Genomic DNA, 24,402 nt, shown 5'->3' on the forward strand with positions numbered 1-24,402 from the left:
TTTTCATTTTAGGACTGCATCACCTGCCCAACGGACCCCATGACAGATCTTGGAGTAAAAGTGGCTATCTGAAGGTACAAGTGGTTTGGGGGGTACAGATTGTGGGTACAGAGTCACTTTAACAATGCAGTTGGAAAATAGAGACAGTAGTTCACTAAATGGACTATAGAGGTTGGTTCGTGAAGATGATCTGCCAGCCAGACATTACCCCTACAGCAGCTGCTGGAGGCAAAATCTAGCTTTAAATGGGGGTCATTTAAATAAACATCATCTTTGTTAGTGATTATCCAGTTCTACAAAGTTCACATAACCGAAAAACGCATATGAAATAGAGCTGTCTTAGTGAGACAACACCTTTAAGAATGTAAAGACAGCTGCAATGTTGGTATAGTCTACAGAATTTATTTTATTTGATATATATTTACCTGTTCCCTGCATCGTGTTATTCGTTCCAGCAGCAAGTCTGAGTTATTCTTTTCTTCATCGAGTTCCAACTCTAACTGGGATAACTTGTCCTAAATAGAACAAAGCAGATCTGTACATTGAGCCCTAGAACAGTGATCTATAGATGAATGAACGTGATCATTAACAAAAATTGTTGCAAACGTGTTGAGTGACTTGATGATCTATATCGTCATCTGCTATGTCAGTGTATACACATTTACCATTTGATCTGATGGGAAGGGGGTGCCTGACCTGCAGGTGAGGGCAAGAGAACAATTACCAGTGTGTCTTTTTTTAAGCCAGGTATAAAGTATGAATGAAAGATTGACAGAACTAGTTTCTATTACTAGGCTTGGTTTCCCTTTTCATACTACAATCAACACAAGTAAATATCTGCTGCTCACTGGTCTGAAGACAGAATCACTGCCAACTTCCAGCAGTACAATTTTATACAATCTATATGGAATTTTGTCTATTTTATGTGACATATGATACAAGGAGCTTTCCAAGAAAAACTATCGGTGAATAAAAAAAAAAAAAAGAAGCTTTGTGTTACATAGCCTTAAATCGTTTTTTTTTCAGAACTACAATACTGATGGCTTATCTGTAGGAAAAGCCATCACTTAATCTTTGCTCCTGCAATTAAGCAGGAGCAGGTCAGATGTCTAGTTGTCATAGACAGCCAGACACCTTGTAGAAAAGACAGAACTCGTCTATAACCACTTCTATCAGCCCTATTTCATCAAACATATTATTTACAAAGTGGAATCAGGGCTGTGATGGCCTGGTGCCCAGTACACCATAGATCTGCTAGGTCTTGGAGGACCTAAACCAGCTCTGCCTACAGTATGTATAATGACACAACATAGGGCTTTTCTACATAGGTGTTTGGGTCTTCTATAGATGCCTCTGTTCGAAGAGAAAATTGAAAAGTAAAAAAATAAATAAAAAGTTTGAATGGCCAGCAAATAAAAATATTACAGCTGTTAAACCACTATGGCAACACTTTATTACTAGAGACGAGCGAACCTCGAGCATGCTCGAGTTCATCCGAACATTCGGCATTTGATTAGCGGTGGCTGCTGAAGTTGGATAAAGCCCTAAGGCTATGTGGAAAACATGGATAAAGTCATTGGCTGTATCCATGTTTTCCAGACAACCTTAGAGCTTTATCCAACTTCAGCAGCCACCACTAATCAAATGCCGAACACTCGGGTTCGGATGAGCTCAAGCATGCTCAAGGTTCGCTCATCTCTATTTATTACCTATAATTTAGCTGCCACAGACAGACCCCATCTTCTATTGTTATTTAAATGTTGCCTATACTGAATAGATAAATGCTGTCTACGGCCTTATTCATGTCCACAAATGCTGACCGAAATTAGGACCCATGCATTTCAATGGCCTGGTTCACGTGCAGCACAAAAAAAAAAAAACAAAATACTGTGGGTCTAACCAACTAATATGTATGGGGGGTGTCCTGGCCCTCACCCTATTTGATGGCTGATGTCAGTGGACAGAAGGGCAAGGGCAAGTACATTTAAACATGCCCAGTTATTTTGTGTTCAGGGATGTCTGGCAGCAGCTTACTCCCCTCTTCTCAATGAGAATGAAAGCATGCTTGGTTCAGCTGGGGGTAGTTCAGGAGAAAGTTAATTTTGTAGACAGCAATCTGGGGTGCACTGCCATCTTAATCATGCTTCAGGGAAACTGTAAAATATCTGGGTGTTGGAGCCATAGCATGGATGTATAAATGGTAGCTGTGTCATTATGAAAATAGACATATCACAAATATTCAATCTGGCAAGATCCTTGATCTGCTGCAGTCTTTCCCAAGAGTATTTTTTTGGTAAGTAAAGTTTATTTTTTAATTAAGGAAACAGATGTTATACACGTTAGGTAAATATCATACCTCCATAGACTTAACCTGTCTTGATCGTTCATCTTTCATATGGTTTTTAGCATCTAATTCATACTGAAGATCCTTAATAGTCTGTTGCAGAAGATGGTTCTTTGTCAGGGACTCATCATGAGCTCGCTGGTGGTCTTGTAAATTTTCTTCCAAATGTCTGATCTAAGCAAAGTACAAAAGATATATAGTAAGATACCACGTCACAACCCTGTTTTGGAGTGTTCTGCTAGTTACAGTACATTGGTGTTCTTAAATTCCTTTGAAGGAAGGGAAAAAAAGGCAGTGAAGGGTGAATAGTCACCAGTAATAGTTCCCACAAGCAGTTAATTTATCCACGGGGCAAAAAGGGCACATGCACTCTCAGAGAAACTTATGATCAGGTGTGTCAATGATAGTCAATAAAAAGTCCAACACACTAATGAATATCATTGTCCAATATGTAAAAAGAAACTCTCCCTGTTGCATTAAGGGGGTTGTAGTTTCTTCTCACCTGTCTGTTTTAGTAAATAATTTCATTCTCAATTAAATAACAATGACAACAAATAGAAATGTATGATTAAATAGTCAACTAGGTGTAAACAAATGGGGGTGCATCTCTGTACGGTTTGCAGGTACACCCCACCCACCCACACACACACACACACACACACACAAAAAAACAAACAAACCGGTAACACTCAGTTGGCTATTTAGTTATACATCCGTAGTAAGAGTAACAAAGGACTGGCACATCACAGAGCTATAAGAACAAGTGATCCAGAATTGTTATATTACCACTAAAACAGTCAGGTTACAGGTTGATAAGACATTCTGATGACCACATGCCTTACGAATCTCAGGGGGGGGGGGGGGGGGGGGGGAGTATAGTGTCAAAAAGGCAAAGCCAGGATGCCCTTAACTTACCTCCTCTTGTAGTTTTCGGATTGTCTGGTTGCACCTTTCCACTTCCAGGATTTTATCTTTAAGCTGCCGATGCATTTCGCTATTCTCCTTGCGATTTTTCTCCTTATATTCATCAAACTGCTTCTGAAGCTCCACTGTAGATACCCGTGAAAACTCAACGTGTTCTGACACCTAATAGAGACAATGGTTAAATGTAATCTCACATGTCAAATTTATTCTAACCAGTTATGCACTTTAAAAATCTAAGATTCTGTCCAACCCAGCATCAGCGCTCCTGTTTTTAACATGATTCATGATGGATTAGTTATGATCAGGTTTACTATACTACCTGTCAGGTGCAACAGAGACCTGATCAACCGGAACCATAAAGTTTGTGTGAATGCTATAAACTCTGCAAGCATGACATGAGATAAATGAGGCTATATCTGTTCTAGACTATAAACTACAATTTGTTACATACACCAACACAATGTTCTATCCGAAGTAAATATCTATAGCCTTTATTGGACCAGATTTAAGCAGAGAGTGTCCTGTTCTAGCGTGTTCCTACGCTGGGGCAATTCCATATATACAGTAATGCAATACACATTGGCAGCTGTATGTATTGGTATATGGCTAGGCTACACGTTGGAAGACTCTCCTTATGTATACGCCAGGCCTACACACTGAATGCGCCACAAACAGCCTTTTTGTCTACGCAATTTTGTTTGAGGTCAATGTCCATACCCCATAACTTAGTAAAAAGAAAAGTTTTCAGTGTTTCTGTTCCAACTTTATTTTGCTTAAAATTGGGAAACTTCACAGCAGGGAGACAAGGCAAAAAAAACTTTCCCCAAATAATAATTTATTTTCTCCTGGGTCCCATTTTGTATTTGCCAAAAAAATATATTAAAAAAATAAAAAAAAACACACAGGGCTGTGTACACATTCCTTTATAACACATATACTGTATACCTATCTATTTAGATGTGTGTCTAGCCCTGTAAGGAACGACCATTGCTGGTGACCTTGACAAAAGGGAAGTGAATTCTGCTTCTAGCTAGAAGGTATGTGATCCAAATAACTTTACAGAAAGCTCATGACCAAGTTGACAATGTCAAAATAAGCAATGGAGCTGCACGCTGAACTGAGACATAATGATTAACAACACGGCTGGATTTCTCAATGATATTGGGAGGCACATGTCACAGCACATTCCAGCAAATGTCTGCACTCCAGCAGCTACAGACCAGTTCACGCTGGAAAGAAACGGAATCTGAGCATTACCTAATGAGTAATAATGAATAAATGAGTCTACAGGAAAGGGAAAGAGATCATTAGACAACCTGCCCAATCTCAGTAGCCACAATAATGTTTGTTTCTGGCTTTTTTTTTTTTTGGAGGCCAGAAAAATGCCACCAAAAAGCTGTGTCTAGGGGCACCCTCACAGAACCAGGTTCAAGGCGAACCATGGCTAAGTCATTTGCACCTTGCAGCACTGGGGTTTGTATGTTGTTTATGTGGGTTTCCTCTGAGCGCTTTCGTTTCCACACATACTACAAAAACATAGTTTAAAGGAATTTTTTAACTTATTCAAAAAAATGTATCCATTGGTATTGTAAAAAAAAATGCAAAAACCAAAAGCTATACTCATCAGTTTGACCCTCGGTACAACCGGCATTTCCCACAGGTTTTGTTTTACTTTGGTTCAGCAATGAGGTGATCATTGAGGCTAATCAAACGGCCCAGAGGTGGCAGGAAGACTTAAAAAGGGTTGTCAGGCCAGGATGCAGTTTTGCAAAATGCTCGGGGAGGAGGCAGGTGAAAAAGATCTCACACATATAGACACTGCAGCTTGTACTCCGCTGCTCTGGTCCCTGATGTGTGGCCACTGCTGGGTTCTGAGACATGACACTCTGGGAGCAAACCAGCAGGGTACAGGCGGCAGCCAGGGAGGTGTGTTTTTGTTTTTTTCACTCACCCCTTCCCTGGGTATTCTGCAAAAAGGGGTTTAGGTCGGAAACTCCTTTGGATTGTTGCACTGGACGCAGCCAGGGAAAAAAAAAAACTGGTTTGTTCATTTATCACAATCCCACACTGTTGGAACATTTTTAAACATTTTAAAGTCAAAAAATGACCCTTTAAATGACTTCTTATGAAACTAGCCCAGTATGAGCATGTGAATCTCAGCTTAGTTTTAGGCTTACTTGTCAGAATAAAAATGGCATGACTTAAAATATAGACAGTAAAATGGCACATAAAAAAGAAGAAATCGCCAAAAATTATTTTTTTTTTACATAAAAACGTGATTTTAACAATAGAATTACTATCAAACCAGAACTTTGAAAAGCCTTAACCTTTTAATCCGAACAGAAAAGTAGGAGGTTTATAAGGGAGAACAGACAAAGCCGTGAGAAAGTCATGCTCCGTGTCATAGAGCATAATGTGGAGTGCTAATTGTTCCAGTTCTCTTCTGCTGAGAAACAGTTGAGAATGATGACAATTCTTCTGTGGGTTAGAACTACACGTTCATGTTACTGCTTTGTTAATGTTTCATTGGGAAAGTTTTCTGTCGCTGCATACAAAGCACCATTTAGCTGACCACATTTTCTAAATTCTGCCATTCTGCATCTCATTGCAGCCACCTGATGTTTGGAGGAGCACGACGCTCCACCTAATTCACCTCAGCCCTTTTGGAGGCACCTCTCAGTAGACTGGCATTAGTGTATAATAAGCACATAAGAGAATAAGAAGTACAAGGCACTTTTCGCTTTTTTTCCTGTGAACACGAATTAAAGCAGACATTTGTTGCAGGAGCTGCACGGAGATCATAGAATGTAAAGTGCTCTGTTTGAGCCATTCACAGTAATTTGGGAACAACCCAAATTGTTAATGAATAACCAAAAGAAAACTCATCTTCATGAACAGTTCAGAAATAGAGCAGTACAGCAGCTGCTCAGTCTAGATCCACAATTACCAGGCAGAATGGCTCTTTGAAGCTAAAGCTTATAAATAAATTCCTTGAACTATGAAGGAAAGTATAAAACAATGCAATAAAATGTGGGCAGTTCATTCCTAGATATTAAACAGAACTGCCAGCTCTGCCTCCTAACAAACATACTGTGGATATATGTCCAGAAAATGTTCCAATGTTTATGTATTTGCTGCATTGTGTTTATTAAATATGTACAAGTTATCTATACAATGCATGCCATATTCATAAAATGTCACAAACAGGTGATTCTGCCCAAAAAAAGCCTGTACGGAAAGTCATGAAACTTGCCATATACATGCATAATACATCAAGGTGCTCCCTCCTCACACTATGCTTCACTTATGAGCAAAATCTTTTCCATACAAGTGCAGCCTGTGATGAGGAAATCAAACTCTCCACCATGATGCTGCAAGTCGGTCAGCAAAATTTATTATACTGTGTATGGAGTCACAGAATGCAATAAAACAGGTGTATCTGGGAATTGCTAAAGGGTTACGTCCGGTTCTCCATAGTCAACACAAACATATAGGATACAAAAAATTACTTTACAAAAAAAAAAACAGCGCAACCTATATGCCATACCATACCTGTTAGCAAATTATATCATAATATATTATAAATGAGTATAGTGTATAGTCATAAGACTCTGCATATACAATTACACAATAACCATGAAAGAGCCTCAGGAAACAAGTTTAGTACTTCTTAACCATTAACATTATAGCTCTAAGCATAATATATAATATAATATATATATATATATATATATATATATATATATATATACACATATATATATATACAGCCATTTAAGATCAACGTGCAGTCATATGCACTCCAACATATAATCAGCTAAGCTTACAGGGTTGTTTTACCCCCTTCCAGAGTTAGTAGAGAGCCAGATCCAGGAAAATGCAGCAAACTCACTTACTATATGTGAGAAGTATAGAGGCCTGAAAGAGTCTATATTTAGAGCAAAAACTCAGTGTATTCAGTACATACCCAGGACTGAGTCACCCAATAAAATAGCTTAGACACATACTGATTATAAAACTTTCCAGATTAGATGGTAAAAGGATATACAAATATCTCTTTCCCAGAAGGAAAAGAGCTTGGTCTTTGAAGCTCACCTATTGGATGCAGCATCCTTGCGAATCAATAGTTGATTCGAGAGCCTTAGAACATGACTGGGGATTTAAATAGCAAAGTAAGTATCTCTCCCAAAAGGCAAAGTTACCCATCTGTAGACAGCCATTTCAAGGTTGCTGCCCTTCATAAGTAGATTCCAAACATATACTCTCAATGAATGACACAGCAAACAGGCACTTTCAATTCTTGTATTAGGTTTTCATATACACAATAACATTTTTCCATCTTTGTTCCAAACCTTTACATGTAAAATAAACACCATGAGTGAGTACACATTTAACAGGGCTCTGTCTTCATGTCCTACATGGAGACTCGAAAATCCATGTGCCCAAAGGCAGAGACCTCTGTTCTTTCTGAGAGTCCAGTAGCTGGCACGGTCACGCTATGTTTAGGAGGCATGAATTTAGTGCACATGCCTGTTTGCCGTGTCATTCATTGTGGTTATATGTTTGAAATCTACTGTGGTTCAGCAATCCCAGTATTGACACATCCCAAGTGCATCTGGTGCAAATCTATTGTGTTGACCCTTCATTTGGCCCTTTATAGGCACACAGCTAGGTGCTGGCCAGCTAGCAGAATGGCCTCTGTTGTGGAACCAATCAGGTAACTGTTTCTCCTTGAAGACATGTGAAGAATTACAGGCCTTTCATGTTTCACTGAGAATTAGTCTCCATAATGACAAATGGGCAATATCCCCATAACAGCTGTCTATAGGTTGGGAACTTACCTTTTTTGAAGAGATTCTGTCTTGACTGTTATATCCCCAGACATGTTCTATGACTCTTAAATGAGTCAAACACTGAATCAGGATGCTACTAGCCATTTTCCTTCTGGGAAAGAGCCACATTGCACATAATTTTCCCCAAAATTCTCACTGGGACATGTATACCTATAAGTCTCCAGTCACTTTCTGGCGCTCCCCCTCCCCTCACTGCTACCCTTTTCCATCAGAAGTGTGATACAGTAGTTTATCTTTGTTCTGTCTACAGCCTTAGATCTTGTAGATTCATTACTTAGGTCAGTACTGTACCATCATAAATCAGACCTTACTAAATGTCAAATTAAAAGAACTGCATTGTATAAGTGGTGTAGCTTTCATATTGCCCATACAAAGCAAGTGCCTTCTTGGCAGTCCATCACCAGTGCATACCTCTTTCTGTAATCTCTCAATGGTCTTGTCCAGCTGCCAGCGCTCATTCTCCATTTCATTTTTCAGGTTTTTCAACTGTTCTTTCTGATTTGATTCCTCTTTTAGCCTTTCAGATAGTTGTTGGTGTTCATGACTGATCCTAGTGAGGCTTCTCTGTAAATAACAAACATAAAACTCTAGATCAATAAAATAAAGTGCATTACAATGTATTATGTAGAAACTGGTAAAAGAAAAAAAATAGTCAGTTTCCCAATATGATTTTAAAAGTTTTTTTTGTTTGTTTTCCCTTGCTTTTGTACCACCTAAACTCAAGATGAACAATTACTGTATGGTGATTGGAACTATACACATGCAAAGCTCAAATCTTAAGTAGTCCAGGCTTTAGGAGAGAATTTAAAGGTGTGTTCTCATATCATAAGATAGGGATAACTAGAGATCAAGATCAATGAAATCAATGGGGCTTGGACCGCTAAGCTCAGCAATGGCTGGAAGCCCCACAGAGAACAAATGCAGTGCTGGTCACACATTGTCCTCCCCTCTCGGGATTAATGGGGGTTCCAAAAAGGCAGACCCCCTGGAGGCACACTGGAGGCGCCGGGCCCACCTCCAGTGTATAGAGTGGTCAGAAACCTGAGCAGACACAAAAATCTGACAGCTGTTTAATAAATGGACTGCACCACTAGGATGTGCGCACCGGCAAGGTAGTATGAGAACATTATTCCAATGATCTAAGTGGTACATTCGCTTTAATTATGAAAATATCCCTTAAATGAATTTAACACTTCCAGAAAAGAAACTGCAAGGAAGTTGGTCCATATGACCTATTGGGACATAGGATTGTCATGGTGGAATTTCACACATGGAACTTCCTTCTGTAAGCCAGAATGCTGAACTATAAGAATGCTTCTAGTGCAACTGGCCCACGTGTGTACATAGATTTTTTTTATTGGAATAAGCACTATGCAAAGCAACATTTTTCCTGCAGCAGCCAAACTGTATTCCCTGTGTAACAGCCGATTCTTTGGGGTTTAAGAGCTGAAGACGCAGTGAAAAAGGGGATACAATGTCTTCATAAGACAACTCCATTAATGTTACACTGAAGCTGGGTTCACACTATGTATATTTGAGGCTGTATTTGTGAGGCTGTATAGCAACCAAAACCAGGAGTGGATTGAAAACACAGAAAGGCTCTGTTCACATAATGTTGTAATTGAGTGGATGGCCGTCATTTAATGGCAAATTTTTGCTGTTATTTTAAAACAACGGCTGTTATATTGAAATAATGGCAGTTATTTACTGTTATATGACGGCCATCCGCTCAATTACAACATTGTGTGAACAGATCCTTTCTGTGTTTTCAATCCACTCCTGGTTTTGGTTGCTATGAGGACCTGACTTGAGGACCAAATACTGCCTGAAATATACGTAGTGTGAACCCAGCCTAAATGTGAAAGCATGGTTCTTTTCCTGAGCAATATATCAATTAATAAATATGGAAACATTCACTTTAAAATGAGTTCACTTCCCTGGTGAGATGTCTCCCTCCCCCACCCCAACATCATCTGTTTATGTAGAGAGAGGGTGTAACATCCATCCATACGCGCATCTACCATTCCATCTCATCTTGCTTACCTTTGTGTCCTCAAGTTGATTTTCTAGCCCTCTAGAAATCTCTAGAGCTTCCCTCTCTTGTTCTTTAGCTTCATCCAAAGCTTCAGATAATTGTTGCTTCTCTTTCTGTAATATACATGAGAAGGTATTCGTAAGTTATTGTGTGTGTTTTATTTATACACATATTACACCACAAAAGAAAGCATATGCCACCAATGTGTAAAAGACATAAAAGCATTACTATCACACAAGCATGTCAAAAGTCTAAATGGGTCAGGGTCTCAGTGCTGAGACCCTCAATCTGTGCAGCTGGGAGAAGAGCATGGCAACGTCCTTCACTCCCCAGCTCGCTGCCTAATCAGTCTCATTTCAGGAGACAGGCTTAATTGTAAGTTTATGGAGCCTGACTCCTGCAATAAGATGGATTGAGCGGCGAAGTATCTACACTGAGACTGTGATGGATTAAAACTTTTGATATGACAGTGTGACATGTATTTTTTTTTATATAACCAATTCTTCAACTAATGTTTACAGACTGGATTCTGCATAAAATTATATTCCCTTTATAAATGTTTTGACATATTAATGATCTCAGCAAATACACTTGCTGTTGAGGCAGCTACCTGACAAGATCATAAACAAAATGATGCTATAACTCTATGATTAGAGCAGAATACTATTAAAAGGGATAGATTATTAAGCTCATAGGGTCATAGAGTAGACTACTCCCTCAAGTTAGCACACAACTATCCCTGTGCATAGGGAGGAATCTGTCAATCATTAGCAGGTGGGTGGGGCCAGCAGCCCCTAATGAATACTGGTGACTAGAGATGAGCGAACCTCGAGCATGCTCGAGTCCATCCGAACCTGAACTTTTGGCATTTGATTAGCGGTGGCTGCTGAAGTTGGGTAAAGCCCTAAGGCTATGTGGAAAACATGGATATAGTCATTGGCTGTATCCATGTTTTCCAGACAACCTTAGAGCTTTATCCAAGTTCAGCAGCCCCAGCTAATCAAATGCTGAAAGTTTGGGTTCGGATCAACTCGAACCCGATTCGCTCATCTCTACTGGTGACTCTTCTCATCAAGCAGCTAATAGCACATGCTGTGGTCTTAAGCATATAAGTGCTCCTGAACTACTCTACACTTCAGAATAAGTAACAGATGTCTGGAGACAGCTTATCAGTCACTATGTCATGTTGCCCTAACAAGGGCAGTATAGCCAAGCTTACAGATGAAAATGGGCACTAGGTGATGCTTAGTTTCTCCTGCAGGGAAATTGAACATATTGCCAGGTTTCCCCAAAGATTACAGCTAAGTGCAGGAGACCCTTATTGCATTAAAGTATTTTCTGAACTACAGAAACATCCATTTAAAGGAAACAAGTCCCAATATGGTGGAAATTAGTACTGAAGACCAATTTCTGTTCTGCAATATCAAATCAATTAGCAAATGGTTTTCCCTAGTCTTAACTATGTACTGGATCAACGGGGTCTGATTCTCAACACCCCCATGATCACTAAACTGAAGGGGCTGCAGTACAAGGGGGACATAGTGCATGCAGCCTCTTTATTGTTCATCTGGCATAATGTAGACCCCATCACTCTGATATGCTATAACCTATGCTATAACCTATGCTAAGAACATTCCAAAAAACCCTTTAGGCGTTCAGACGCTGTGAAAACAGCAGCCGTTCTGTGACACTGTACTGCAGTACCGGCCGGGTGAACATCACTTCATTTCAATTGGAATGTGGGCACTTTCGGGTGTACCCACGCTCAAATTAACCATAGAACACAATGTAAAGTATGGACGGGAGCCGGTCTTTACAATGTGTGCACAGGCTATTTTGCGCGGCCGCTGTTGACTGAATAGCAGCCGCACAAAAAAAGACATGCGAGTTTCCTGTGCAGCCGCAGTGTATGCAGAGTGTATACACTGCGGTCGTTGTTCCATAGAAAATAATGTTATTTCACATTTTCAAAAATTAGCGTCCAGTGTTGCATTCTGCAATGGCCGTTATTTATTGAAAAAATACAGTGTATGAACATGGCCTTAATCTAGAGTTTTACTAGATTTTTAGATTTTCCTCTACAGCCTATGTTAATCCCTGAATAACAGTACAAGTATGGTTTGCACTACCACCATACATTGTTGGTTTACTTACTTCTGTTTTCCGGAGCCTCTCTTTAACTCGGTCATTGTCTTCATTCAGCTCATTGATGTTCTGGTGAAGTTCGCCAATTCTGAACTCTAATTGTTGTATCTTCCGTTTCAGATCTTCATTTTCTTGCAACAAACTTTTTGCTCTGCTTTCTAATGCAATCTTCACTTCATCTGCTTCATTCTTCTGGTTAAAAATATCATGTGTATTCTTTGGGGTAGAGGAATAAATAAAACATATAAATAAATATTTACAATTACATAAACAAGGGCCATAGCCAGCGGTCAGCTATTTATGTCAGTGGTATAAACTTTTAATAGGCAGCAGGATACATGCTCAACTCGATTCTTCTGGGGATCAGTGGGTGCCCCCACCTAGGCAGCATTTATGGCTAAGGGCCCTATTACACGGGACAATTATTGTGCGAAAAATCGTCTTATCGTTCGAATTTAAACAATATTGTTCTGTGTAATTGCAGGCAAGGGTCGAAAAATCGTTCGTATGTCGTTGATGGTTGATTTAGATCTGAACCTAAAATTATTGTTAATAGTTTGCTGTAATTCCACATTCGTTCGCTCCAGTTCCGCATTTGTTCACTAAGCATACAGTGTAATAGCACATTGTGCATCGTTTTGCTGGGATCAGATGGAGTAAACGATCATAGTAACGATCACAATAACGATCATAGTAACAATCGTAACTAACGACCATCGTTCTGTGTAATACAGTGAACGATTTTAGGTTAACAATAAAGAATTTTGTGTGCGATCGTTTATCAATAGTCGTTAAAAATCGATCACTGTAAAAGGACCCAATGGGTGCCCCCATCTAGGTAACATTTATGGCTAAGGGTGTGTTTACACACTGACAGATTTTCCATTACAATTATTTAGGGCAGAGCCAGGAACAGACTATAAATAGTAAACAGGTCATAAAGGAAAAAGTGAGAATTTTTCTCTTTTCAAATCCATTACTGGCTTTGTTTTCACCAATGGCAACCAAAAATTTGTATGTGTGAACTAGGGCTGGGCGATATGGGCAAAAAATAAAATCTCGATTTTTTAAAATTTTTTGACGATTCTCGATTTAAATCTCGATTTTTTTTCCTTTTTTGCTAAATAAACAGAACATTTTCTCCCTGCAGCATCAGATACTATTTTAATATTTTAGACAACAACTGTATTGATTTCCAGTGTAACAGAGGCCCCATATAGTATAGGAAATCATGTTTGTGCCTCCATCTACGTAGGGTGTAGTAGTGGAGGTATAGTGGATAGGGGGTGTAGGAGTGGAGGTATAGTGGATAGGGGGTGTAGGAGTGGAGGTATAGTGGATAAGGGGTGTAGTAGTGGAGGTATAGTGGATAGGGGGTGTAGGAGTGGAGGTATAGTGGATAGGGGGTGTAGGAGTGGAGGTATAGTGGATAGGGGGTGTAGGAGTGGAGGTATAGTGGATAGGGGGTGTAGGAGTGGAGGTATAGTGGATAAGGGGTGTAGTAGTACAGGTATAGATGAGGGGTGACTGGGGTGACACTGGGGGACACTAAAGGGGACTGGGGTGACACTGGGGGACACTAAAGGGGACTGGGGTGACACTAAAGGGGACTGGGGTGACACTAAAGGGGACTGGGGTGACACTAAAGGGGACTGGGGTGACACTAACGGGGACTGGGGTGACACTAAAGGGGACTGGGGTGACACTAAAGGGGACTGGGGTGACACTAAAGGGGACTGGGGTGACACTAAAGGGGACTGGGGTGACACTGGGGGACTGGAGGGACAATGGGGGACACTAAAGGGGACTGGGGGGACACTGAGGGGACTGGGGGGACACTGAGGGGACTGGGGGGACACTGAGGGGACTGGGGGGGGACACTGAGGGAACACTGAGGGGATTGGGGGGGGACACTGAGGGGACTGGGGGGGACACACTGAAGGGGACTGGGGGGGGACACTGAAGGGGACACACTAAAGGGGACGGGGGGGACACTGAGGGAACAATGAGGGGACGGGGGGGACACTGAAGGGGACTGGGGGGGGGCACTGAAGGGGACTGGGGGGGGGACACTGAAGGGGACTGGGGGGGGACACTGAAGGGGACTGGGGGGGGGACACTGAAGGGGACTGGGGGGGACACTGAAGGGGACTGGGGGGGGACACTGAAGGGGACTGGGGGGGGACACTGAAGGGGACTGGGGGGGGGACACTGAAGGGGACTGGGGGGGGGACACTGAAGGGGACTGGGGGGGACACTGAAGGGGACTGGGGGGGACACTGAAGGGGACTGGGGGGGACACTGAAGGGGACTGGGGGGGACAATGAAGGGGACTGGGGGGGGGTACACTGAAGGGGACTGGGGGGGGGGACACTGAAGGGGACTGGGGGGGACACTGAGGGAACAATGAGGGGATTGGGGGGACACTGAGGGGACTGGGGGGTGACTGGTGCAGCTGGAGGTGATTGGAGCAGGAGGGCACATCCATCTCCTCCTCCTCTCAAATCCACACACACGCTCCCCTCCCGGCCAGATATGGAGGTCCCGGGTCTGTGGAGGAGGAGGCCGCAGGGACTACAGTAGGTGGTGATCGCATAGCTGCGGGTCACGGAGCTATACAGCGGGAACGGGGGTCTGCACCGAGCCCCCCGATCCCGCTGTATAGCTCCAGGACGAGCAGCGCCGCGATCATCACCTACTGTAGTCACTGCGGCCTCCTCCTCCACAGACCCGGGACCTCCATATCTGGCCGGGAGGGGAGTGGGACGCTCAGTGGAGGGGGCGGGGGCAGGTCAGCGGCGGCGCTGTCAGTGGCTGGAGGCCGCCGGCACTGCACCGCCCCTCTCCAGCCTGGCCACCCAGCATCTTCTCCCCGCTCACCCACACCGCCCCTCTACGGCTCTCCCGCCGGCCTGCACCGCAAGCCCCCTTCTCTCAGCTCCTCCCCGGCACCGCAGCCCGAAATGATTTTTTGTGAAAATCGAATTTACGATTTTCACAAAAAATCTAATCGATTTCAACGTTCTGGACGATTAATCGAATTAATTCGATTAATCGCCCAGCCCTAGTGTGAACCTACCATTACAGTGTGGAGAGGAGATATATGCCTTGGGCTGGAATGCACCTTAAGGGTCTGTTCACACATACAGACTCTCTGTGTATTTATCGCTGTTTCTCGCACTTAAATCCACAGCGATACTGATTGCTATCAAGTCAATGTACTGTATGTGTATTCTCGATGCATGTTTGGTGTGATTTTTACATGCGAGTTTTGATTTTCACAGGCAAGTTCAACACCACAGAAAACACAGCTACTTTCATGCGAGTTTTATGCAGCGAGTCTGTACGTGTGAACAGACCCTAAAGGCAAGTTTACATGTGCAGATTATCTGCAACAGATTGTATATACATTTATTTGCTTTAGTGGAAAAACAGCAGAAACAATGTAACTTAAGGGTAGCTTCACACACACCGTATCGCAGCGGATTTTCTGTTGCGAATTCGTAGCAGATCCGCAGCTGATTTGATCTACATAACTAAACACAGCATCACATCTGCACCATCAAATCTGCTGCGGATCCGGTATGTGTGAAGGCACCCTAAGGGTCCTTTATCATGGCCTGATAAAGGGCCGTGCAAGGACGCAAGCTAGAGCGATCATTGAGATCATCGCTCGTTCACAGTCCCTCTAGAAGGCCATTTTAATATATTGAAAGCAATACAATTTGTGGCCTGAACAAAAGATGCGATCAGAAGGTTGAGCAGCGGTTTTCACACTCCTCGCTGAAACATTTACACAGGCCAATTATCGACCAGAGGAGTGTTTCTAGCAACGCGCCTCCCGATAATCGCCCAGGTAAAAGAGCCTTAAAATTAATAAAGACAGCATCAAATTAGCTGCAGATCCTGTATGTGTGAATGGACCCTTAAAGTTACACTATCACCCCCCCCCCCCTTTTTTGCATTATGACTTCTGTACCCAGGTGTAAAGCGTAAATTTAGCAGTTTTCACACCTTATTTTACTTCATACATTATGGTGCATGTTCAAGAAAAAAGTCATCTTTTATCATCTGCAGATTGTGGAAAGTGGGCAGGGCTTCAAGGCACCTGTGCCACTTAGCCCCACCCACAGCACCACCATAGACCCTGCCCCTCCGTGATGTCATTGGCACATAGGCCCGCCCCCTCACCAACAATTGTAACAGGCTGGCCTAAAGGTCTAGGGCCCACCCCTTCTAGGTCGGCCCATACTAATGGGCATCAAGAGGGCGGGACCTATGTGCCATTGATGTCACAGAGGGGTGGGGCCTGCAGTGGCGTGGTGGGTGGGGCTAAGTGGCACAGTTGTCGTGAAGCTCCGCCTACTTAGCACAATCTGCAGATAATAAAAGATTTTTTCTTGAACAATCACCATAACGTATGATGTAAAATAAGGTATGAAAACTGGTAAATTTACCCTTTACACCTGTGTAGAGAAGTCATAAGATAAAAAGGGGGTGACAGTGTCACTTTAAGTTACAATTTACTAACCCTTGAATTAACCCCTTAAGGACAGAGCCTGAAATGGCCTTAATGACAGAGACAAATTTTATGAATATGACCAGTGTCACTTTAGTCATTAATAACTTCGGGATGCTTTTACCTATCCGGCTGATTCTGAGATTGTTTTCTCGTGACATATTGTACTTTACATTTCTGGTAAATTGGAGTCGATACTCATAACAAATCTTTATGAAAAAAACCCAAATAATGTGAAAAAATTTGAAAAAATGCATTTTTCCAACTTTGAAACTTTTTTGCGTATACAGAAAGTGGTTATACCACATAAATTATATATTAAATAGCATTAGCAACATGTCTACTTTATGTTGGCAGCATTTATTAAACTATCTTTCATTTTTTTTAGATGATAGGAAGCTTAAAACATTAGCAGCAAATTTCCAAATTTTCAGTAAAATTTCAAAATCAGATATTTTTAGGGACCTGTTCAGGTTTAAAGTGTATTTGAGGGGCCTGTATGTTAGAAAGCCCCACAAAGCACCCCATTTCAGAAACTGCACCCCCCACACTCTGCAAAAGCACATCCAGAAAGTGTTTTAACCCTTTAGGGGAGTCACAGAAATAAAAGCTAAGTGTGTAAGGAATTTGAAAATTTTAATTTTCTGTGCAGAGATTTTATTGTAATCCAATATTTTTCATAATTATAAACCTATTACCAGAGAAATGCACCCCAATAATTATTGCCCCGTTTCTGCAGTTTATAGAAATACCCCATATGTGGCCCTATTGCGCTATTTGACGCAACCACAAGCCTCAGATATAAGGGAGCGCCTAGTGAATTTCAACGCCTCCGTTATATTTGGTCATTTTTGACTGTACCACTTCAGGTTGGCAGAGGCTCTGGGGTGTCAAAACCTAAAAAACACCCCTAAAGGGACACCATTTAGAAAACTACACCCCTCAAGGAATGTAACAAGGGGTGCGGTGAGCATCTGGACCCCACAGGTGCTTCACACATTTTCCGAACAATATGGCGTGAAAAAAGAAAAATTTATTTTTTACACTAAAACGTTGTTCTAGCCTTCAATTTTTCATTTTCTTAAAGGGATAAGAGGCAAAAAAAGACAAAAAATGTGTAGCGCAGTTTCTCCCGAGTACAGAAATACCCCACATGTGGCGATAGAGTGCCAAGGGGGCGCAGGACGAGCCTCCAAAGGGAAGGAGCGCCAATTGGCTTTTGGAAGCTGAATTTCACTGGAAAGGATTTCAAGGGCCATGTCGCATTTACAGAGCCCTCGTGCTGCCAAGACACTGGAAACCCCCCACAAGTGATTCCATTCTGGAAACTACACTCCTCAAGGAATCTAACAAGGGGTGCAGTGAGCATATGGACCCCACTGGTGACGGGCACAAATGTGGAACAATGTGACGTGAAAGGGAAAAATTTCATTTTTTCACTTTCATGGCACAAATGTGCCCGTCATCAAGGGGTCCATACTCACTGCACCCCTTTTTAGATTCCCTGAGGGCTGCAGTTTCCAGAATGGGGTCACTTGTGGGGGGTTTCCAGTGTTTTGGCAGCACGAGGGCTCTGTAAATGCGACATGGCGTTCATCATCCATTCTAGCCAAATCCAACCTCCAAAATCCAAATGGCGCTCCTTCCCTTCGGAGGCTTGCCCTGCGCCCACATGGCGCTTTATGTCCACATGTGGGGTATTTACGGACTCGGGGGAAATTGCTCTACACATATTGTGTGTTTTTTTCTCTTTTAACCGCTTGTGAAAATGATAAATTCAAGGCTAAACCAACATTATAGTGTAAAAAATGTAATATTTCATTTTTACGCCACATTGTTCCACATTTGTGCCCGTCACCAGTGGGGTCCATATGCTCACTACACCCCTTGTTACATTCCTTGAGGGGTGTAGTTTCCATAATGGGGTCACTTGTGGGGGGTTTCAACTGTCTTGGCAACACAGAGGCCTTTTGAATGCAACATGGCCCCTCAAAATCCATTCCATCCAAATCCTGCCTTCAAAAACGAAATGGTGCTCCTTCCCTTCGGAGGCTTGCCCTGCACCCGCATGGTGCTTTATGTCCACATGTGGGGTATTTACGGACTCGGGGGAAATTGCGCTACACATTTTGTTTTTTTTCTCCTCTTTTAACCCCTTGTGAAAATGATATATTCAAGGCTAAACCAACATTATAGTGTAAAAAATGTAATATTTCATTTTCACGCCACATTGTTCCACATTTGTGTCCGTCACCAGTGGGGTCCATATGCTCACTACACCCCTTGTTACATTCCTTGAGGGGTGCAGTTTCCATAATGGGGTCACTTGTGGGGGGTTTCAACTGTCTTGGCAACACAGGGGCCTTTTGAATGCAACATGGCCCCTCGAAAGCCATTCCATCCAAATCCAGCCTTCAAAAACCAAATGGCGCTCCTTCCCTTTGGAGGCTTACCCTGCACCCGCATGGCGCTTTATGTCCACATGTGGGGTATTTCCGTACTCAGGGGAAATTGCTCTACACATTAAATGTTTTTTTTTATCTTTTAATCCCTTGTGAAAATGAAAAAACATGACAAGATTAATGATTTAGAGTAAAAATTTTACAAAAATTACACTAAATGTTGGTCTAGCCTTGATTTTTTTCCATTTCCACAAGGGGTTAAAAAAGAAAATGAACACAAAACGTGTAGGGTAGTGTCCCCTGAGTACGAAAATACCCCACATGTGGGCATAATGTGCCATATGGGCACAGGGCAAGTCACCAAAGGGACAGAGCGCCATTTAGAGGCTGGAATGGAGGATGGAGACCATGTCGCAATTACAAAGCTCCTGTGCTGCCGGGACAGTAGAAACCCCCGACAAGTGACCCCATTCTGGAAACTACACCCCATAAGGAATCTAACAAGGGGTGCAGTGAGCATATGGACCCCACTGGTGACGGGCACTTACGTAGAACATGTGCCGAGAAAATAAAAAATACAATTTTTTTCATTTTCACGTCCCAAATGTGGCCGTCACCAGGGGGCCATATCCCCGCTGCCCCCCTTCTTAGATTCCTTATGGGGTGTAGTTTCCAGAATGGGGTCACTTGTGGGGGGTTTCTACTGTCCTGGCCGCACAGAGGCTTTGTAATTGCATCATGGCATCCTCTAATGGGAATGGCGGCCATACCTACTTAGCTGGGGAAAAGGGACAATTCTAATTTATTTGGGGGTATTAGGCCAATTATTAGTTTATAAGGTTGGAAATGACAGGTGTCCATCAAACTCAACCTGTGTTGATCCAGAGGAAGGCAAAAAAAAACCCTCGTAAGGCAGACGACAGTAGCCTCATCACAGGGAAAAAATTCCTTCCTGACTCCATAATGGCGATCAGAATAATCCCTGGATCAACGTGACCCCTGAAATAGGAATAAGGGACAGAATTTAGATAATGTAGAACCCCAGTGACGTGTGGTACGCCTTGGAGCGATCCAGTATGCAGAGACCGGGGTGATCAGGACAGGTGTCACACGGGAAAATGGTGTCCTTCCTGATCCCCCTGTTACGCCACACTCTGCACTTCTTCTGGGGTCTCCCTTTCTCCAGTGTGGGGGACGTCACCTGGAAAATGTTGTCCTGGTGCGATACGGGGTCCTTCATATCCAGAAGCGCTGGGGCCGCTCCATGGCTGCTAAATATTAGGGCGCTATTACTGCTTCTGATATGTTCGGATGGTGCCGCAAGCTACAGTAGCTCGGGCAGCGAGAGACCAGAGGAGGGGGGTGCTGGTATAAAAGTTATCCCCGTACAGGTGGTGGTGACCTTTATCCAGCAGTGGGAAGATCAGTTCCCGGACGATCTTCCCACTAACTCCGAGGATGGGGGGGGGGGGGGGGGGGCGGGGAGGGGGCATCTGGGGGCTGGATTCGGGTGTCCCTTCCTACATACACTCTAAGGGTACATGCACACTGCGGAATCGCGACAGATAACCCTTCGTGCATTCCGCAGCTGGCACCCACCGGCGGACTGATGCAGGCACACGTCTCCACACGTGTCATAGACTCCATTCTATGCACGGACGGATTCCGCTCTCCGTCCAACGTGTTCATTCTTTGGATGGACGACGGATTCCGCCCGTGCATAGAATGGAGTCTATGACACGGATGGAGACGCGCCCCTGCATCAGTCCGCCGGTGGGTGCCAGCTGTGGAATGCACAAAGGGTTATCCTTCGCCATTCCGCAGTGTGCACGTACCCGAAATCTGTAAGTGTACCCTGAGGTACTGTCACAGAGTGTGTAGAATTTCACACCATACCGTCATCTCTTATTGGGACGGTACTGGCGGAAAAGACGTGTCTGGGGGGCAGCGTACGCTACGCTACCCCCAGACATGTCACTGGATGATGAGGATGATGAGGATGAATGGAGGAAAGAAGGATCCCCCATTCATCCTCACTGGCTGTTTCGGTGTCGGAGGCAATAATAACGTATCCCTCTGACGCCGAAAACACCCTAGGGGCCATCTTTATACGGGGATTGGTATATGGGGTATGTAGTGGTGTAGTGTCAAACTTTATTCAATGTAGTGTGGTGTAATGTAGTGTTTTTTACGTGTTTTTTTTACAGTAAGTATACAAAAAAAACCTACGCCAACAAAGGAGTTGCTGATAAATGCCGCACTTATGTGCGGCACTTATTAGCAGACTGTGGCAGTAGAATATAGAAAAAAAAACACCCTACGCCAAAAAGGAGGAGTTGCTGATTAGCAGCGCACTTTTGTGCGATGCTGATTAACACTCAGCGGCGATAGGGTGCGGAAAATAGAAAAAAAAAAATTTGAAAAAAAAAAAAAAAAATTTCTACATTCTGAACATCCCTGTAGCTGCTGATAAGTGTATTACACATATCAGCCGCTAGAGGGCAGCAGAGCGCAAAATACGGAAAGTGCCGACGCTGGAGCCGAAAATAGCCGAGAGAAGCCGAACGTGACGTCACGGAAGAAGCCGAAGACCCGAACGAAGACGTGGACGCCACGAACCCAGAAGACGCCGATCAGGAGCCCGGGACAGGTGAGTAATGTACAAATACCTGCTCTGGACCCCTCGGCTACCTAGCTGAGGGGTCCAGGGCAGGTATTTACTATATTGTGGGACTCTGATCGCCGTGCCACCGGCCCGATCGCCGTGAACGGCCGGCCGGCCGTTCACGGCGATCGGGCCGGTGGCACGGCGATCACCATTACTTTTTACAGTAATGGCGGTCGGTGCCGTCCTCGGACAGCACCGACCGCCATTTTTTTTCCGGGTCATCGAGTCGCCGATGACCCGGAAAGGTTCCGATCGCCGCTATTGGCTGATCTGAATTGATCAGCCTATAGCGGCGATCGTAAGCACGGGGGGTGTTAACCACCCCCCGTGCCGAGAAGCTAAGATGGCCTGCTATGATTTATAGCAGGCCATCTTCCCCGACCGCTGTGTGTGAACACGCAGCGATCGGGGAAACATCGGGCGTAAATTTACGCCCTGATGCGCCAAGTACCAGGGCGCGAGGGCGTAAGTTTACGCCCGATGTCGTTAAGGGGTTAATACAAATTCTAATTACAACTTAAAAACGTATAAGATAATTTATCACATTATTGAAAAAAGGCACTACATAGAAAATAACACACTAACAAGACAATATGTTTTACTTTAAAATGACTAGAAATGTGTGAACTATGCAGTCTATTTTTGGGTGTTATAATCACTTAATAAGAAGCTTATCCATCCATCTATAAATTCCAGCTACAATTACCAGTGCAGTTCATGAAAAAGAATCAGGTTCAGGCACACACTACATAAAACATGCTGCATCTGCCCTCCCCTCTCTTTAACAAGACAACAAAAGTTGGTGCCCGTACACTGCTTGTGTCAGCAGAAAATAAGAATAATAGGCTAAACAAATAAGGAAACAATGAAAATGTTTCCTTTAATGCTTGACATGCTCCAAATGTGTTCAGGACGAGCATTAGACAAAGAAAAGGAAGAGGGCCAAGACAGGACTATTAGGAGGTACTGGAGAGTGCTTACAGTCAGATCTTGTTTGTCAGCATTGCTGGCTGGTATGGAAATTATTGGTCCGCATTTAAACAACACTACACTGGCCCCAGAAAGGCCTTTAGGATATTTTTCTAATACAATCTCTTTTTTTTTTGCATTGCAAGCATTTATAGAAGTAGAAGAATGTGTAAAGTAAATCAAAGAGCACAAGAGTTAAATATGCATCATGCCAGCTAGAGAGCCTACTGAGGTGAATGAAAGGCCACCGTTTTCTAGGCATGTGTTTTTCATGTATCACTGCCCACAGGGAAAAAACAGGACAGATGAGGATATGAGTAAATACATCATGTAAGTCCTAATTCCTGTAGATGTTACCGCTGTAGGGAAGTAGTTTGGTAATTTGCCAGCAGAGAGCGGTGTACACCCCAACTGGATTCAGTCCCTTGATATTTTTTTAAAAGTGCAACCAAGTCATGGCTGTTAAAATAAACTGCCTGTGTCTTTTATGTTCACGATTTGATAGGAATCCTCATCAAGGCTGCTAACATTAGTAAATGGCGTGCTACATACCGTGACCGTGCAGCGGTCACTCATTATTTGCATGAATTCCGTACAAAAAAGCCGTGGATTAGCCCCAATGCAATACGATAAGGCTAATCCTCATCCAGATTAGCTGGCACATTCGTGGCCGTGTCAGCTACGGATTTCCGACATGGTTTTTTGCAGAATACACGTCAGAGATTGCCTAGGGCAAATCCTGAATGTGGGATATTCCTATATTTATACACTACATATTGAAGACAAAATAAAGGCATGTGTAGTCCGAGAAGCCATGTTATACTAGCACAGAATTCATTCAGCAGGGCGGGTAATAAAAACCCTTTAAATTTGTGCAATGGTCTTGCAGGAACAAAAGTTCACAGGCTGTAAGACATGGGAGGGGGATGAATAATACAACAACTACTTTGGAAACAATATTTTATCAGTCATATAAGTAAATAAAACCAGTTAGCGGTCAACATGACGCATACGTTTCCCACCCTTATAAAGCATTTAGTTCATCCACAGGTTACTACACTGGAGTAACTGATCAGGGCAACTAAAGAACTGATCTCTTTCAGCCCGAACAAAGACTCATGCTGAAAGGTTTATTACACAGTGAAATAAGCAAACATGTGTGGCCAGACATAACCAGAATACCTGGAACCTAAAGAAATATGTGAGTAATGTAAACCGGCCAGTAGGCTAATCCTCAAAACAGGTCAGCTAACTTGCTAGGAGCACAGCAGCAGTATGTCTAGAATGCAGAATGCAGTCAGAGAAATATATAGGGTTTATGTGCACTAAGCCAGCACTGTAATGGCCAGGCCACCCACAACTATGCCAAATGGCTGGTCACTCTCTCAATCTACAAGGAATTTCATTTCACTTAACATAAGCCAAACTTAAGGCATCCCTAATTTAGATACAAAGAATACAACATTAATTTCTTACAAATCTATGTTTCTGACCCTTCCAATATGTTAGGATATTGGTACCTCCTATTCTAGATGTAGCAAGG

At 43.0% G+C, this 24,402-nt stretch overlaps 1 protein-coding gene across 3 annotated transcripts in view; it reads right to left on the reverse strand.

Annotated features, from left to right (window-relative positions):
• Positions 1-24,402, reverse strand: part of CGNL1 (cingulin like 1) — an 81,863-nt gene that overhangs the window by 15,700 nt on the left and 41,761 nt on the right. For all 3 annotated transcript variants that reach the window (XM_069982341.1, XM_069982334.1, XM_069982350.1), the window contains exons 9-14: positions 12,311-12,517; positions 10,165-10,269; positions 8,533-8,685; positions 3,260-3,430; positions 2,357-2,518; positions 426-515 (exon numbers count right to left, since the gene is read on the reverse strand). In XM_069982341.1, coding sequence (XP_069838442.1) covers positions 426-515; positions 2,357-2,518; positions 3,260-3,430; positions 8,533-8,685; positions 10,165-10,269; positions 12,311-12,517 — 888 coding nt within the window. The remainder of the gene's footprint in view (positions 1-425; positions 516-2,356; positions 2,519-3,259; positions 3,431-8,532; positions 8,686-10,164; positions 10,270-12,310; positions 12,518-24,402) is intronic.

This window comes from Dendropsophus ebraccatus, chromosome 1 (genome assembly GCF_027789765.1).
Source record: "Dendropsophus ebraccatus isolate aDenEbr1 chromosome 1, aDenEbr1.pat, whole genome shotgun sequence".
NCBI classification, from domain to species: Eukaryota; Metazoa; Chordata; class Amphibia; order Anura; family Hylidae; genus Dendropsophus; species Dendropsophus ebraccatus.